General features: G+C 37.4%; 1 protein-coding gene across 22 annotated transcripts in view; it reads right to left on the bottom strand.

Annotated features, from left to right (window-relative positions):
• Nucleotides 1-19,381, bottom strand: part of ZNF385B (zinc finger protein 385B) — a 388,911-nt gene that overhangs the window by 62,758 nt on the left and 306,772 nt on the right. For 19 of the 22 annotated variants that reach the window (XM_077883220.1, XM_077883200.1, XM_077883210.1 and 16 more), the window contains 2 exons: nt 14,296-14,334; nt 10,566-10,676 (listed from right to left, as the gene is read on the bottom strand). In XM_077883220.1, coding sequence (XP_077739346.1) covers nt 10,566-10,676; nt 14,296-14,334 — 150 coding nt within the window. The remainder of the gene's footprint in view (nt 1-10,565; nt 10,677-14,295; nt 14,335-19,381) is intronic. The other 3 variants (XM_077883204.1, XM_077883211.1, XM_077883219.1) reach the window with 1 other exon arrangement.

The raw sequence follows: 19,381 nt of genomic DNA, 5'->3' as shown, positions 1-19,381 counted from the left end.
ATGACTTGAGCCAAAGGCAGATACTTAATGGACGGAGCCACCCAGGTGCCCCTCTCTCAAGCTTTTCATAGTTTCATCTCCTCCATGAACCTCTGTGCAAATACAGAGATAATATACGTGGAGAGTAGCTATTATAGAGCCTGGCAGAAAAACAGGCGTCCATCAAATGCTAGTTTTCTGACTGTGGTTATTTCAGCCCACGTGCTGACTCCTTTTCTAAATTTTTAAAAAAGATTTTATTTATTTATTCATGAGAGATAGAGATAGAGATAGAGAGAGAGAAAGACACAGGCAGAGGGAGAAGCAGGCTCCCCTTGGGGAGCCTGATGTGGGACCCGATCCAGGGACCCCGGGATTATGACCAGAGCCGAAGGCAGATGCTCAACCATTGAGCCACCCAGGTGCCCCCTCCTTTACTAAATTTACATTACTCTACAGTTAACAGTATACAGTTTAGTGGTGTTTCTAAGTGTATTCGTTTTGTTTCCTTTGCAAGATAATTGGGTCCATGAGGATGGGGAAACTGTCTTCTATTTCTTGACTCCTCCTTCCCAGGCTGGAACTATTTTGACACTCTTCTGTCTCTGGCTAAGTTCACTGTTTCTTTACTGTCCTTGAAGAAGTCACATTAACCAGCAACACTATTTGTCCAACGAAGATTACTACCTTGAAATTTCAGAAATTGGCTAAAGCAATGCTTCCTCATATGCTATTATCCTCTGCCCTCAACCTGAGTCATGAATCATAAAATTCCAGTCAAGTTTTCCCCCCAAAATTGATCTTTATGATGACCCACCATATCTAAAGTTCCCTGGCTTCTAGAACAAATGATGTCACATTTTATTCAAATTTTCTGCTTGAGAGATGAAAGTAGTTAAAAGTTACCCCTTTCACAGATGTTCTGAACTGTATTAAATCAGCCATTTGCTTGAAAGCAATGGAGTAGACAAAATTACTATTTTTTTGCTTCCAGCTTGTTTTGTTTTTGTCTTACATAAGTAATATTTTTTTCTTGTTGTAGAGGTTGTGAAAGTTATAGCCAGTTGCCCATGCAGGCATACAGAATAGAAGACAAGCTATAGGGAAGCTAACATGTCCTACATAAAGTCTGAATATAAACTTTAAACCAGCAGCTAATTATTTAGGAAACCTACAGTTGGTCAGCCTCAAAATTCTACCTGATTTCTAATTATATGTTTTTTTTTCTAATTATATGTTAAATAAATTTTTAACTGAAGAATACCAAACCAGAAAAATTGAGTGAGGCACTATCTTACTGCTAAGGATTCCTCAACCAATCTTAACTGAAGAAATCCATACCAAGCAAAGAAGGAAGATACACAAGCCTTCAACAATCTTCCTCAACCTCTAAGTGGCAAGAGAACTCTTAGATGACAAAGATTACTCACAAAGTGACTTGAAAATGCCTCAAGACTAAAAGAGTTGAAGGCAGATGCTTAACCACTGAGCATGCCTACTTTTGCTTATGAGAGTTACTAACACAGGGATTTTACACAGGAAAAAAGAAGTCCCACAGTGTTTTTTAAAAGTGTTCTTAATATTTGCTCAGGAGAGGAGCCTGGGTGGTTCAGTTGGTTGAGTGTCCAACTCTTGGTTTTTGGCTCAGAGTCATGGTCTCAGGGTGACGGGATCAAGCTCCTCGTAGGTTCTGTGCTCAGTCAGAGTCTGCTTGGGTTTCTCTTTCTCTCTCTCTCTCTCTCTGCTCCTACCCCTGTTCTCTCTCTCTCTCTCCCCCCCTCAAATAAATAAGTAAAATCTTGAAGATGTATAAACTACTTTGAAAAATTTGCTCAGCAAATCTGTATTTATTTATTTATTTAATTTAATTTAATTTATTGTTAGCAAGCCTGTATTTAGTGGAAATGTACCAAAGCTTGTAGTACTGGTAGTGAATTGTAGATACCACATGGTTTCCGTTGAGAATATATTCTGATATGTGAGGGCAGTTTTCAGTGCTTTCCTTGTAACATTCTTATTAGCTATTATTCTTCACAGCACCATATTGGCCAATCAATCTAACTTCAAATACTATTGAACACATATGAATACCTAAAGTAGCATGTCATGTGAGGCATCTACGTATTTTAAGAAAAACCAGAATAATATTGAATTATTTGTGTTGCATAATTTCATCATTAGTTAAATGTAGGATCTGATGAGTCTTTTTAAAGTCAAAATGCTCACTTTTTTGGGAAAAAAAAACCCAATTATTTATTTATGTTTATTTGAGAGAGAAAGAGAGAGTGTGAGAGTGCAAGTTGGTGGGGAGGGAGAGGGACAAGCAGACTCTCCCAACTCAGGACTCCATCCCAGGACCCTGAAATCATGACCTGAGCTAAAATCAAGAGTTGGATACTTAACTGACTGAACCATACAGGTGCCCCTAATGCTCACCTTTTTACAAAAAAAATTCATTTTTATCCTAGTCTTTCCTTCAGTGATGAATTTAAAATCTGTTCTAAATCATCCAAATACACATTTAAAATAAGGTAGTGCCGAGAAAGACAGTATGACATTTTTGTAATATCATTTGCCTACTTTGGAGGCAAGTTTTTAAAAAAAATTTAATAAGTAACTACTATATGCTCCAAAAAAGTTGACTACACCTGTTAAGAGCTTTGTTAAACAGAGTTATTGAAGAAAACTTTGAGCTCGGCATGTTCCTTTTCCCTAGAACCACGCTATATTTCTGTCAAGTTGGAGCAAAAAATGTTCATCATTTTGTCAGCTCTGTCTGCAAAGCAGAGAATTACCTTCCCAACCTCCTGAGATTTATGCTTTTAATTACCTCCTATCTGCTTCACTACCCTCCACACCTAAGAATCAATATAAATAGTCTTATTTATGGGAAAAATGTAAAATATTTGACAAAAGCAGGCTATCATTTTCTAGATTTCCATTTGATACCATTGATTCCTTCTATCTTCAGTGACTTTTTCTTGACAGAATCAGTTGGTTTTTCAAACTTACAAAATTATTCATTTATCTAATAATTTGTACTGCTTTATAGCAGATGGTTGTAAACTTTGCAACTAGCTTTTAGGTTCCCAACCCAGCAACGAGATTATTATCACTTTGGCATCTCTTTACTCATCAGCTGCAAAATTCAGTTTAAGTATGGTTTTCTCCAAACTCTTTCACCATAAATTTACTTCTCAGTGAAGATTAACTTCCATGGCCTGTTTCATTTCTGAATGGGAGGCCACTATTAACCCAGATGAAACCTAGCCACCAAGGTATCAGTACTTTTTAAACTCTGCCCTCGTGTTTTATCAGCATTAATTCTTTAAAACAGAACCCCAACAAATTACAGATACATATCATTATATGTAATTGTATTTACACTACTTATATATGACTATATAAATATAAACATAGAATAGGTGAATAGACTGAGCCACTCAGGCATTCCCAAACTACTTTTTTTTTTTTTTTTTTTTACATAGCATGCTAGTTAGAGTTTCAAATAATATGCTCAATGTGTTTGTTTTGTTTTATTATGTTTTTACTACCTGGAGAATTTTTCAAGTGAAGTACCTCTGAATTTAAAGCAATGAATCCAGTAATAAACCTCAAGCTTCATGAAGGCACCACAGATGTCCAAGAACGGGAGGAAAAACAGTGTATTTGGTGTACTTTTGTGCCCCAGGAAGAGAAAGAAGAGGAGGAAGGGAAGAGGTTGAAGGGTGGTGGGGAAAAAGGAGATAGAGAACGAAGGAAGGAGGAATACAGTTGTTTAGTGGAAGAGAACATGTTTTGACAGCCAAAGAGACACACTGATAGCCAACTCATGGACAGAATTTCTGGAGTTAAAAGCAAGTGCTAGGCAGTCAACGGCAGAATGTGGAATCCCCTGGAAGAATGTCACATGGCAACTCATAAAAAGCTTGGTCCTCTGGAAACAGAAAGTGGCTGCCCTTGAGGCCGAGCACCTCTTTGGCCTTTGATGCAAGGACCATCTTCGATTGCAGGGTGGAAAGTTCCTGTTTGCAGGCCGCTCGCACCTCCCAGGGAAGGCTGGGCAGCTGCTTCAGGGACTCACCAACCCACGGCAGCTGGCAGAGAGGTGGAGTCGGGCCTGGTGGCCAACGGGGAGGGAGGGTCAGCCAAGAGCGCATGCAAAGGGCGTTTATATGGGACCCGGAGCCCAGCTTTCTCCCTAATCTCCTGCCTGCTGAAATCTCTGCTGGATGACAGAGGACGCCAGGGCTTCTAGCAGAACTGGCACTAAAGCCTCTTAAGTGGCAGGTGGTGGATGGGGGCAGTTTGTTCATGCAGGACAGTGAATGTGTACCATCTCTGTGGACTGCTGAAGAGATTGGGAAGTGGGCATGAGAGAGAGAGAGAGAGAAAGGTAGAAAGGTAAAGAGAGGTAGAAAGGTAGAGAGAGGTAGAAAGAGCCAGGAGGGCCTATTTAAATAATCTTATCCAAATGAAAATTGCTAAGACAAGGATGCAGAATGCAGAGGGAAGGTCCTGCCTGCGAACCTGGAGCACAGTGAGTGCCCTCGTGGAGGAATTGACGGGATGGCTGAAGGATGGCACTTCCTGAAATTTCAGAGCGATTTATAGTCGAGAATAGGAGAGTCAGGTCACTCAACCCATTCACACAAATGGTTGGTCAACTTGACATTTTACCTTCAGAAGCAAACCCTTCATTTCCTGTCCATTCGTACTTAGTCCAACTTAAATCAATGAGATGACATGAGGTCATTTGTTTAGGCCTTCAGATATGGGGAAATGTAACACACAGCAATAGGAAGAGTGGGCTAAAATGAGAGAGAGAGCTATTTGAATAACCAAAGTCCAAAAGCCAAAAACAAAGAAAAAGGCAACAAAATTAAAAACCTAAAGAAACCACAAAGTAAGATGAAATAAAGAAATGCCAACTAAAAGTGATTCCAAGTTTGTAGTGCTCTTCAAAGGTAGTACTGTAAATTTGAAACACCAAGTGCGTTAACACCAAATGAGTAATGAAAGCCTGTGGGGTCAGCAATTAGGGACACTGCATCTCATGCTTAATCAATTGTGGTATTAATGCTGAGTATCAAAATTTCAGGGTCAATTCCTAAATTAGAGTACATAAAACTTGATTAAAAAGATCATTATGCTCTCGTTTCGATTTGCCTATGAAGCATAACGGACCCAGTGGTATGTTATTAAGGGTATTTATGATTAACCGTGTTCTAAGATAATGATAATAAAAGGAGATCATCTCTATTTTTAAGTCAAGTTGCCCTGATTTTGTGTAAGACTGTTTAAGAGTCAGTTCCCTTTATCCTTCCGCTACTACCATCCAAAGAATTGAAATTAATATGCAAATCAGATAATATTTGGGATCTGCCAACTTCCAACCTAGCCAAAAGGAGAATCATTAGCCTCAAAAATATTTTAAAAGTCTATGTTAGCTCTTGTTTCTGGTCTTTTTGTGTGAAAACCGAAAACCCAATAATTTTGAGAGTCTTTTTTAAAACGAAGTACAGGACAGGATATACCCCTATTTCCCTGGCAAGGCTTAACTCTAGAAATGCATTTCCCAGCCAAAGGGTAAAGATTCAGATTTAGGCTTATCAGTTTATGCCCCGTTATAGCTGAGGTGCACTCATTTGCTGGAGAAGAATGGGGCATTCAGGCTTAGGAAAACCTCACTCAGGGCTGAGGTTAAACCATGTTAGGAAAAAGAAGGTGGCCAGGAAGAAACTAGGGATTTGGGTGCTGCACGCAAATTTGTGCAAGTGTCTGGGACTCCGTTGGAAAGACATATTATTCCTGGACTGCAGCGCCTGCCCCTGGCAAAGTTAATGGTGTTAATTTGTAAAGGTTCATTTGGGAAATGTTTGTGATTAATGCTTGCTCATTTACATAACAGTATATCGTGTAAATAAAGCTGTAGCCTTTTGCTGTCCGACAGTGGAGTTCTACTGAGACGATAAAAGCCGGACAAAGGGGGCTACGGGACACTGAAACTAGGTCACATTGCATTTTAATGCACGAAGCCAGCCCTGGTACATTTTACGTGGGTAATGGAGAACTGCGGAATGCAGTCTGTTTACTGTGCAAATCTGCCTTCCAGATTTTTCAATAAACATATTTTCTACACTGAAGAGTGAAGCCAATTCAGTCTCAGGCTGATTTAGAAATGTTATTAAAGAAAATAAGGATGAGCATCTTCTTAATTCTTACATTAAAATGTAAATAGGGTAATTATAAAATAATAAACTCTCCCCCAAGTAAAAAATGCTCAGTTTCAGAGCTCAGTTATGCAGATTATAGCACCATTACTAAACACTGAGAACATGTATGTGTCACATTTGTGAATTTGCCATCCAGACTTTGTGGCTTTACTGCCCAGAGTCTAAGTATGACTCAGAAATTTAATTCCTTTCTCCATTATCAACAGAACTTTTGGGCGGTGACAGGGAAGCTGGTGGTCACGTGCTCACCTGTGTACATTTGTCCATGTCCCTTTCAGTAAATATAAAAGAAAATGACTGACATCAAATGAAAAGTCAAAGGTGAACCTACTCCCAGAGCAATTCCGGGGCACATACAGAAGGCCAGCACACCTCCTCGAAACACCCCCCATGACTTGAATGAAAAACAAAACTCTTCGTCACTTTTTGGGTCTTAGTTGTTCTACCCATAAGGAGGAGACGTTTACATCCTGTCCTTCTGACAGAAATGCCATGGGAATGATTTTTAATCACAGAGCTGGAATGGTCCTCAAAGATCATGTAGTCCATTTTAGGTAATAACAGAAGAGGAAACTGAGGCCCGTGGTGGTGAAGTGACTTATCAAGTTCAGAATTAGGATTTAAATCACCTTCAAAGACTCTTAATCCAGGATTTTATACTGCATGGCCTCTCAATGTATGGACTCATGAAAATATAGAGCAGAAGACTAATGTTCTAAGAGGATCTAATAAACATCCTTAGATACTTTCATTCATACTGTTTGCTATAAAAGTTGCTCCTGGTCCCTAGAGCCTAGTATCGTGGTTGGCATAAGATAGGAGAGCAATAAACGCTAAGAAAATGAGTCAGGTTGTCAGGTGGGACAGCATACTGCAATAGGAAGAGCTATGGCTTTCGAGGCAAGAGACCAGAATTCATGTTCTATCTGTCATTTATTGGCTATGAAAATCTATGGAATTCCAAAGGATCAGAAACAACCTAAGTGTCCACTAATAGGGACTATTTAAATCAACTCTAGAACATCCACACACAGACTACTCTATTAGCTCTCTATTGCTATTACAGTAAATTACCACGAATTTAGTGGCTTAGAACAATACGTTTATTATCTTCCAGTCCTGGAGGTCCGAAGTTAAATATGGGCTTTGTGGAGCCAAAACCAAGATGTAAGACTGTGTTCTTTTTTAGAGGCTATGGGGTAAAATCAATTTTCTTGATTGTCGAGCTTCTAGAGGCTGCCCACATCCCCTTGGCTTGTGGCCCCTTCTTTCACCTTCAAAGCCAACAGTTGCCTGTCGAGTTGTTCTCATACCACAGCATGCTAACCTTCTCTCTCTCTTTTTTTTAAGATTTTATTTATTTATTCATAGAGATGCAGAGGGGGAGGGGGCAGAGACAAAGGCAGAGGGAGAAGCAGGCTCCACTCAGAGAGCCCGACGTGGGACTCAATCCAGGGTCTCCAGGATCACGCACCGGGCTGCAGGCGGTGCTAAACCGCTGCGCCACCGGGGCTGCCCTAACCTTCTCTTTTGTCTCCCACTTCTACTTTATAAGGACCTTTGGGCCATTTAATTATCCAGAATAATCTATTTTCAGGTCAGCTGATTGGCACCCTTAATTCCATTAACTATCTTACTTTCCCTTTGCTATATAAGGTAACATAGTAAAAGGTTTCAGAGATTAGGATGTGGACATCTTTGCCTACCACATCTGAGGGAGCTGTCTATGTTCTGATAGGGACAATACTCTAGGATATATTGTTTTTTTAAATATTTATTTATTTTTAGAAAGAGAGCATATGAGCAGTGAGCAGAGGGAGGGGCAGAGGAAGATGGAGGGAGAGAATGAATCCCAAGCAGACTCCCTACTGAGCGCAGAGCAGAACATGGGGCTTCATCTCAGAACCCTGAGATCACGACCTGAGCCGAAGTCAAGAGTAGGATGCTTAACTGACTGAGCCCCCCACGTGCTCCACTCTAGGATATACTGTTATGTAAAAAATGCACGGCAAAGAAAAGTATAAACAGCACATTGCCTTTTATGTAGAAAGGGGATGAAATAGGAATAAATATTTATATACTTGGTTGTATTTGCATAAACGAACTCGGGAAAGGTTTGCAAGAAATATTAAAGTGGTTATAGATAGGGAATGGCATGGAAGGTGGGAGGATGGGGAATGGGATGGAACAAGATTTTTAATGTATCTTTTAAAATTAATTTGCTTTTTGAACCATGTAAATATGTTTTTTTTTTAAATTCAAGGGATTCATAAGTGCTCCAAAGTCTCTATTATTCACTTGATAGTCAAAACCCTTTTTTTTGAAGAGCCTGTCAATCATCGAACATTGTTACTTTTTTCTTCTCAATTTTTCTAATAGGCAGATCTTCCTTTGTCAGTGGCTTTATATCAACAGTTCTCTATGTCCCTCACTCCATCTTAACTACTGATCTGATTTCTGTTACCACAGTTTTGTCTTTTGCAAAAAGTTATATAGGTGCGATCACATAATATAGTCTTTGTGTCCAATTTCTTACATTTAGCATACTGCCTCTGAAATTCTCCCATGTTGTGGGGTGTTATCTATCAGTACATCATTTCTTTATTATTTTTTTAAAATTTTTTTTACATCATTTCTTTTATTGCTAAGTAGTATTCCATCATATGACCATACTTTTGTTTGTTAATCCATTCATCAGTTGATAGACATTTGGGTCAATTCCAGTTTGGGGCAATTATGCATAAAGCTACTACAAGTGACACATATGTTTGAACATTAAGTTTTCATTTCTCTTAGATAAATACCTAAAAGCTGGATTGCTGGATTGTATGGAAAATATATCTATAACTTCTTTAAAATTTCTTATGAATAACTATTAAACTATTTTCCAAAGTCTCTGCACCGTTTTGTATTGCTACCAACAATTAAAGAGAGAGGTTGGGTTGCTAATCATCCAATTTGTTTAATTTTCATCATTTTAATAGGTGGAGGACTATCTGATTGTGGTTTGCACTTTCTTAATGGCTAATGATATTGAACATTGTTTTCCATACTTAATTGTCATTCATTTTTCTTCTTTGGTAAAGTATTCAAATCTTTTGCCCATTTATGATTAATTATTGAGTTGTAGGTTATTTAATATTTTGTATACAAGCCATATGTTTTTACATTATTTTCTCCCAGTCTATAGCTTTTCTTTCCATTTCCTTTTTTTAAAAGATTTTATTTATTTGAGAGAGAAGAGTGAGAGAGAGAGCATGAGCTGCATGAGGAGCAGAGGGAGAAGCAGCCTCCCCACTGAGCAAGGAGCCTGGTGTAGGGCTCAAATCCAGGACTCCAGGATCATGATCCTGAGTCGAAGGCAGACTTTTAACTTGACTAAGCCACCCAAGCATCCCTTTTCTTTCCATTTTCTTAACAGTATAACAATGTCACTTGAAGGGTAGAAGTTTTTAATTTTGATAATCTAATACAACAATATTTTCATAGTTCATACTTTTCCAATGACTATAAATTTTTATTACGTTTCCTATGTAGAATTATCAAAACATCATTTATATACATATGCAAACAAGAGTATTTGTTGTTTTAGTATTTGCAAAAAAACATGACTCTTACAATATGTTCTTTGGAAAATGGCTTCTGGGGTGGTGTAACTCAGGAAGTAACTCGTATAATATACAGTTCCAGATTCAGATTTGCATTGGTCACTGGCTTTACTTGGTAATTGAGCAGTATAAACATTCTAATATTATTTATTTTAATTTCATGTTATCTTACACCTACATTTTAAGATCTGCTTTAATAAATGACAATACCTTTTTCTTGTTACTTTTTTTTTTTTTTTTTAGCATGATAGCTATGTTGGCCAGATAAAATACTTTACAAATATTTCCCTGCATTTCCATGTTCTGGGAAAATATAAATTGTGTAATAAATTATTCTCTCAGATATTTAATATGGGCATGCACAGATGAAATGTGATCCTTGTTATTAAGAGTAATAGCAATAGTTTTCTTCAGTATCCGTTGCATTTTAAACTTTAAAAAAATATCGTCTGCTATTTGGCAATTTTTCAAAAGCAAATATGATTGGTAAGATTAAGCATAAAATGATTTGGGTAAGACTGATTACGTAGAGGAATTCTTGAATTTCTATATTGGCCACTCTATTGCTCACGTTTCTAATGTTGAATCCGAATCCCAGGGAAATCTGGCACACTGAAGTAAGTGGGCCACCAATGGGAGTAGCTTCTAGAGGCTATATAAATACGAAAAGATGTACATACTCAGAACAATCAGCCTTTCAGCTTGACAGACTTACAGAGAGCAATGAAAAGGTGATACTCACATCTGAATTAAAGCGAAGCTGACAGACATTACAAGAAATAACTTGTTTCTTCTTTGGGGGAATGGACACTCCAAAAGTGTGGTTAATGACTGCTTTTTGCACAGGATCCATCTGAAGAGCAAATGATAAAATAGTCAATGTATATCTTCAAAGATAGACAATAGTATGAACAAATAAAAGTAGCTGTATTATGCCTTAAAGTTTTAACTTTTAGCTCCCAGACAGGGATAATAAAGAATCTCATTCAATAGTAATGTACTTGTTTCCAGGAATTAAAAACAAGAACAAAAAACTTCTTTGAAATAAGAATCCCCCCAAATCACAGGAAAATCACAATATTTCAAGAAATCTTAAATCCTATATAAGGAACCTTGAAAAACCTTAAAAGAATCATAAAACGAGAAAACTTAAGATCTAAAGGTCAGAATCAAATTCGCTTGTTAATGTTTTCCCAGTATGAGGTGATGAGGTAACATGGTCTGAAATGACCTCAGTGACGATTACTACACATATTTCACTTTCTCAAGTTTTGAGAAAAAAGTTATAAATGACAGACTCGTATCACAAGAGAGAAACTACTGATCTTTATTTAAAAATAATTTATTACACCTCATGTACTATAGATTGAAATCCATCTTACTTGAAAAGCTTGTCACATTTGTACACTCAAATACTCATAGCCGATTGATTAACATCCAACCTTTGTCTAGATATTGATCAAGTAAAATTTTGACTTATAACCCATGACTTTCCTTTCTTTGGTTTGAATGTTCCATACATATTCAGAGAAATAAATGGTGACTAAAGTATTCAAGCACAGAAAAACTACGGCATAACACCATGAAAATACTTGGGAGAAATAAAGAACACTATCTGCAGAGCCTATAAAAAGAGAGACAGAGCAGCAATTGTCTCATGTACTCCAGATAATCTCCAGCATTAATATCAGACAACTGGCAGTTCACAAAACAATGCGGATGATGAACAAAGCATTACTTATAAACACATGTAACATGAACAAGGACAGATCCACTGACACCATCATGTAGGAAATCTCCTGAGGTTAGAGTTTGGGATTGGATTAGTTGATGATATTTGGTAGAGAGAACAAATGAATACAATGCTTGATCAGGAATATAAATCAACAAAATAAAAATTTCGCAATTAGAAGAACTTAGGTACATTGGAAAAAAGGGTGGATTACAGAATTATTGAACAGTAGTGTAGCCTATTTTTTTTGCTACTAGTTTAAGAGAGATGACAGGACAATGTATTCCCACTATACAGGACAAAAATTTGGAGAGGTGAATGTTCCGGACTGACAGGACTACTCTATATCCTGATGTTAGTGGCGGTTATACAAATTTACACGTTAGAATTTTTAGAACTATATGTACTCCCCCAAAGTCAATTTTATATGCGATAATTTAAAACATAAAAAAGAAAAGGCTGTTAAGAGTATTATGTTTAACTACCACATGTAAAAATATCATTACTGGAAAATTTGGGGATTTCTTTTGTACAAGGTCATAATTGATGTAGTAAGTGCGGTTAATGAGAATTTTAAAAACCCTCCATGGGCAAAGAAAATGTCAAAAGTTCAGAAAACAAAATTTTAGTCCACTTTTTTAGTTTACTCACAAATGCATACACTTAAATCTCATTCATCCCTTTGCAAAAATGAAACTATACTTTCTCATTGTTACTAGAGATGGCAAAGCAGTTTGAACAGGCTTAAAAATAAGATAGTCTAACTATATTGGCAGGATGAAAAAGTACGTTGTTCTGCTAAGTTAAAAAATGAGAGCATTTTATTGAGATATTTTCTGTTCTTGGGCTCTGAAAAATACTTATTGGTAATATGTGAATTACATGGGATAAAACTATATGAATATTTCTCAAACAACAGTTTTCTGCATACTACTTTCATTATTTTTGCTATATCCATATATTATGGTATCATTATTTACTTATTTTTTCTTTAATTCAAACTCAAATTGACTTTGTAAAACGTAGCAATAATATTCAGGAAATTATTGGTTTAATGTATTCTTTCCTGTTACTAATTTTTAAAAAAGATTGAAAATTAACATTAAAAATTAAAATAAATGCATATATTCTTCTTGTTCCCATACCACAATATAGAAACACAGGCAAAAGGCACAACTAAAATAATCTAGTTTCAGGTTTTTAGTAAGCCAGGACATCTGCTGACAGCTCCAACATGACCTGGAAAATAAACATTCTTCTTACATCTTTAAAATTGTTAGCTGCCTATATAATTTTTAAAATAACTCCTAATATACAACTTTATTCTACCTAAATCTCGCATTTGCACCACATCAGCCTGAAAATATCCTCTAGTGCTCCCAAGGCTGGGGACAATCTGTCCTAAAAGGTAAATTGTGGATGAGCACCCCGGATAGAAAGACAGGCGAGGTCCCAGCCATCTGCTCCCTGAAAAGTAAACTAAAGAGGTTCCTTCAAGAAACTTTTACCAGAATTGTCTTCTCTACTTTATATACATAATCCTACTCATCCTTATAAAATCAACTAAATAAACACAACCATTTTACCCCATTCCTTGTCACCTGTCATTAACACCTGCTGCCTTTTATCCTTTGAACAACTTACTACTAATCATGTAAAAATTTTATCCTTTACATTTCTCACTTGTGCATGGATTTTATTTATTTTCCTTCTGATTCTTTTTCCTTCTTTCTTTCTCTCTCTCTTTTTTACAGCTATTTCAGAAGAAGATCCACTCCACTCTCCACCCCCTGCCCCCCTCCACACAGTCTAAATCTCTTTTGTCTTTCACTGTTGTTTATCACAGAATTCTGTAATTACATTTCTTATTCAAATATCATTTTGGGGAACAAGGTTTAGTTGAAAGGGAACTTTAAGTTGTCTAAAAAAGATTGTTCCACTTGCCAATGCAGCTGTTACCTTGAAACAGATACCATCTAGCTGATATTTTGACTGTTTGCGATCTGACACAGTAACTACCAGTACCTGAGTCATTTCAGGGGGAACCAGACACTGAAGAATATAGAGAAGGTTTTCAGATCTCTCCCTCTCCTTTTTTAAAGTACTAAGTGATAAAATCCTGAATATTTTCCTTAGCAGTCCTACAATACGAGTTAGATGAAAATAATGACTATGATGTTAATTTATACTAACTTATATTGTTTTTTTCCACTAATGAATGTCAGTCGTCTGTAATCATAATGAGGTATGTAGAACTAAACCAATGGTAATTCTTTTATTCAATCGCCAGTTTTTAGGATGAATAAAATACTCAGAGTGAATGAAAACATTCTCAAAAATCCTAAAATGTGATATATACAAGTGATTCAATTTCATATACTCAAAATTATATATACATGATCTCATATGTTGACTGCTTAGAAATTACTGGAGATATTACAATTAACGACAGTTAAGAGTTTTCTTTTAAAGAGTCAACTGGTTTTCTCATAGACATTTGGTTATTAAAAATAAATGTTTTCAAACATCTCTATTAAAATGTTTACATCACTTTTAAAGGAACAAATGCCTTGTTAAATACTAATATTAAATTAGTTCCTGTTCATTCAGAGTGCACAAGAATGCAATGTATGGACTGAGAAAATTGTGATTCATTGTAAATAAAGCCAGAGAAGTGCTTGTTTGTTTGTTGAAGGAGAAAAAAAAACCCCACATAGTTCTAGCTACCAATATTCCTTACCTGATAGAATTTATTGGTCCCAAATAAGCCTCTTCTTTTCTAAAAAAGTAAAAGTTAGAAGTAGTCATCTGGAATTTTGAGGCTAGCAAGCACATTTACATGAAATTTTTAAAAATTCCTTTTCCTTCTTCACCTCTGATTAAAAAGCCTGCAAAGCTTACTACCTAAGAAGCAGCGAGAGTTAACACTTGCCACTTTTTCTAATGAAAATCATGTAGAAATGAAAAGCAAAACCTATTAGTGCAATTAACTGGTAGGTAATAAAAATGAAAGATGGGGTTGTGGCTATTAGCAGGAATTGAGGAGATAATTGGAGGCTATGTATGGACAAATTAACTATTATATTATAGTACTTATAAATGAATTAATGAAGCTGGCCTTATCACACCATCTACTGTATTTTCAACATCAAAATAAAAACAACCAGGTATCTTTGGTGTAGGCACCAAGATTATGGAACCACAAATCTGTGTGAATTTTTAACAAGTGTTCTTTTCATTGAGCATGCCCAAAATTAATTTACATCTTCGCCGTGTAAATAATCACATAAAAATATGCAGCCGCAAATAAAACTTAGCCACAGGGAAATGCAGCACCTCACTAAAGGCAGGGGTGATGCTACGTGTGGGGAGAGGATGGAAGGTAGGAGGTACAGGACCAAATGGCTTCATCCTAGATGATATTTAGATTCGAGGCAAAGAACTTGGAAATACAAACTTCCCACTGTCTCAGTAATTTTCAAGAGGCCTGAAATGTGATTTGTATTCTTGTAAGAGTCTTCAAATGATTTCACTAGGCATCCCGTGTGGCTGGGTATTGGAGCGAACCGAGCACCACCCAATTAAAAACCAAGGGAGACTGCTCAAGAATGATAATACGAGCTCTTCTATGTGGTGAAATGCCTAGGAACCTGCACTCTTCTTAAAGACAGGAATGTCCCCTTCGACTCAGCCATCTATTTTAACCAATGTTCCGAAAGGCATTTGGTAAGCACGTGCTATACAACAACGGGCAACTCTAGCTTTCCTATTAAACAGAAGTAGAGGGGCACTTGGGTGGCTCAGTTGGTTAAGCATCTGCCTTCAGCTCAGGTCACGATCCCAGACCCTGGGATCGGGCCCTGCGTCGGGCTCCCTGCTCAGTGGGGAGCCTGCTTCTCCCTCTCCGGAGGCTGCTCCCCCCGCTTGTGCGCGCTCTCTCGCTCGCTGTCAAATAAATAAATAAAATCTTTAAAAACAAAACAGAAGTAATAATACCAAGTGTTTGACTTTTAAAGTTTAAAAGTCAGCCAACCAACAAACATTTCTGGAGGCCTAATACGTCAGATATGGTTTCAGACTAAATGAGGCAGGATGAGTCCAACATAAGGACATACTTATAATTGCAAAAGTTAAAAACTGAAAAAGCAGTTTAAACTTTATTTAACTCGGGGCTGGGAAAAGCAGTGACCTTTAAGCAAAGTAATGAGGCCTGAGAAAGCACAGAAAGGTCTGTCTCCTTTGCCCCACCTCTACTTTGGCCTTTCTCTCCCTTTTCTGATTTTCTCACATTTTAAGCACCCAGGATCCTCCCTTTACCAGTGACGTCAATGCGTTATCCTCCCAGGATTATTTGCCATTCAATTCCTTTTTTAGCTGTGGACTAACAATAATAAACATCATAATAAGAGCAGCTTAGATTTACAGAGCTCTTACCATGTGCCAGGAATTATACCAAGGGATTATTTTGTGTGGTCTCCACCATCACCCAAGGAGGCAGCTATGATCATTATCCTCTTTTACCAGTGAGGACTCCAAGGCTTTGAGAGGTTTAATAACCTGTCACCTCTGATTCCAAAGGTCTGAAGCCAGGGTTCAAACTCAGGTGGGAGTCTCTCTGCACACTGGTCCCTGCAGGGAACACCGAGCAGAGATGGCAGGTGGAGCATGTGGCACTACTCACGGGGATGAGATTTGAAGAAAGGATGTTTCTAGCACCTCTTTTGCCTGGAGGGCAGCTGCCTCGCCCAACTACACCTAAGGCCTGCTTGATGCTTCAGTAAGTTTCCTGGGGAGGTGAGTCTGGGTTTTTCTCTTTCTGATCCATCTTGGTCATTCTGAGAATAAGCCCATTTCTTCTTGAATAACTTCAGTAGAGCCAGAAATAATAACTGGGTCCCCTTTCCTCATTGTTACTGTTGGGCTTGCATCCAGAACAAAACACTTAGAGAGGGAATACTTAGAGATTACACACAGCCAGGGATGGTCATCATTTACACCTGCCCTTCATTTACTACCAAGAGGATCTCAGCTACTAAACCCTTGTGACTTCGGTCTATCTGGAAGTTTGGCAAAGCATTGCTTTTTAAAGTGCAATATGACCGAATTACAGTAGTCCGAAACAAATGGCTATTTTTCATCCCTTCCTTCTTCAATATTGGATTTATGAAAGAGAATGTGACAATAGGGTCTCATTAAAACTTCAAATATTCATGAAGTGACACATTTAAAAGTGATAGCTACATCATTGAGGAGTAATATCTGCCTGAGTTACTTCAAAAAAGGTTTTGCCTTTTATATTTAAGTGCTCTGACCATATGCCTTAATATTATTGTTTTACTTTTTTCAAATCCTCTAAAACTTAAAATAGAAACAAGACAGACACAGCTATCACAAAGACCCAGTTCTCAAAGATCAAGAATTAGAAGCAATTGCACATTATTGGCAACATCACCTCAACCACACAGCTTTGTACTGTTTTGGATTTCAAATCAGAAGGCTCAATAAAAGTAAACCACATGGAACATTACACTGGAATTGCACGCTACCATGAGACCTGCATTTGTGCATCTGGAATGTGTAAAAAAGCACAGACTTGCCATACTGACACTGCTTCTCCTACCCACAGCACCCTGACAGGGGTCCACATGGATGCCATCATTATCACCAAAAGGAAGACAAATGGCATGCCACACTCTCCACAGACTGTTGATTCAGCCAGGAGCCATATGTCTGAAAAGGTGCTTCCCTCACGTATCTCCAGCTCCTTGCTACAACCACATATTGGCTGTGCATTACAAATCAAATCAGCTGTGTCCCTATAGCCATGGGATACCATTCCTCCCCTATAAGTGGTATAGAGGCTAAAATAATACAACACACACTTAAGAAAATAATAGGCAATAGGCTACATTATATCTTTGTCTCAGATCCAATAAAGCTCCTCCTCCTCCTCCTCCTCCTCTTCTTCGTCCTCTTCCTATCGCTATTTTGTCAAAATACATTAAGCATTTTGGGACTGGTTAGCAATTAGCAGTGTGTGATTGCTGCAGAAATGAAATGGGATCCCAGGATCTCTTTCCAGAATCTCCCTAGGGGTGGTCCATAGTCTCTATAGAAAATATGAGTGGGGGCAGCCCAGAGATTTGAAGCAGCCAGTCAGAGGAGAGCACAGATTAGAATTTCATCCACCCTCCCCCCCCCTTTTTTTTTGTTTAAATAAATTTAGAAGGCTCAATATCTTTCACTCAAATTCCATATTGTCAGAACCTCTTTGAAAAGTCTTGAGATTCATCAAACAAGATTGTATACTCCATTGACAAAAAAGGATGACTAAGTAAGGAAAAACACACGTTGGTCTATTTTGAAGATCTCTTTGGAAAGAAAAACTAAACTGCATTTTCCAGTAGTTTTTGGAGAAATTTCATCTTGGTTTTATTTTTGGAAGAATAAAAAGAAACACAGAATTGCTGAGAGATGTGCGTTTCTGCCATAGAATATTGTCCCATTCCTAGATCACTCTGATGGTAAAAGATGCAACACTTTTAGAGGTTAAGTGTTAAATTTGTGCTCCTTTTCCAACACATCACACTTTTTAAAATACACGATTTTCAGTTTGCACAAACACTATGTTTTCTTGAAAATTCATTGATTTAACAAAAGTTTATTAAGTGACTATCATTCACTGTTTTAGAAACTGGACATAATGAAGAAGAAGCCTTCAAAAACAGAGCATGGTAGCTGAAGAGACCTAGAAATTTAAAGTAATATGGTATTTCTGGAGTGTTTAAGTACTTTAAAAAAATCAGATAGGAGAATAGGGAAAAAACACAGCATTTTACCACAGAAAACTCCTAAAGACATTTTGGTTGTCTTGATAGAACTGGGATTCAGATACTTTTACATGTCAAACCATACCAAATATGTAAAAATAATGACACCATTCCATGATTTAGGAAAGTTGATACAGAATTCTGAATCAGACAACTGGTAAAAGTAAGGGGCATGTTCTTCAGCTTTCAAAGTGGTCTGTGAGATTTCGACAGAGGATGCTCTTCAACTACCAAGTACCAAGATAACAAGTGGATGTCAGAACTACTACCATCAGCACAACCTCAAGGAGAAAGTGTCTGCATTTTGGAATTTTTCTAAAGATGAGTCCTAAATGCTAGATGCCTCTCACATGGAAACCTGCCTAGTGGTTTTCTGCGCAGTGTGGTTGGCCTGGAGCCTAGTGAATAGCAAAAAGGGCGTGAGTTACTTCTTCTGTTTTTTAAATAAGTACACATTTGGCCCATGATCTAACAGTTATGAAGATACTACAAGAAAGTAATATTTTTCATTTTTTAACACGTTTAGGATTTTAAAGTTACCAAATGGTAACAGCAAAAAAGTTAAATAAGTAAATAAAAGCAAATGAATGGGTGGTTTCACCATTTCCCTCTCTTCAGTGGAAAACCAGTTTACACTTTAGAAAGATAATTTTAAAACTACACTGAGTAAAAGGAAGACATTTTCAGTTCTTTTTAAGACAGTAGTTATTTTGTTAATGGGAGATGCCACAAGATTAGAACTGTGTACCTTACTGAAGCTGCACCTCTAATTCTGACAGTGGATCCTTGTATGTAACAAATACGGTCAGTACAAATGTAAAATGTTCCATTTTCCTGGCTCTCCCCATGCCTGGTGATTTTCCATGCTGCCAGGGATTAAGAGTGATGCAGCAAAGCTGTAGTTATGCCGCTGGGTAATTTAAGAAGCCACATCAAAGAGCATTTCAGAAAGTTCAGTTTAACACATAAGACTTTCGATTTATGTCCGCAACGGTT

This window comes from Canis aureus, chromosome 34 (assembly GCF_053574225.1).
Source record: "Canis aureus isolate CA01 chromosome 34, VMU_Caureus_v.1.0, whole genome shotgun sequence".
Classification (NCBI taxonomy): Eukaryota; Metazoa; Chordata; class Mammalia; order Carnivora; family Canidae; genus Canis; species Canis aureus.
The sequence above is the reverse complement of the archived record's forward strand: the minus strand, read 5'-3'. Positions and strand labels throughout refer to the sequence as shown.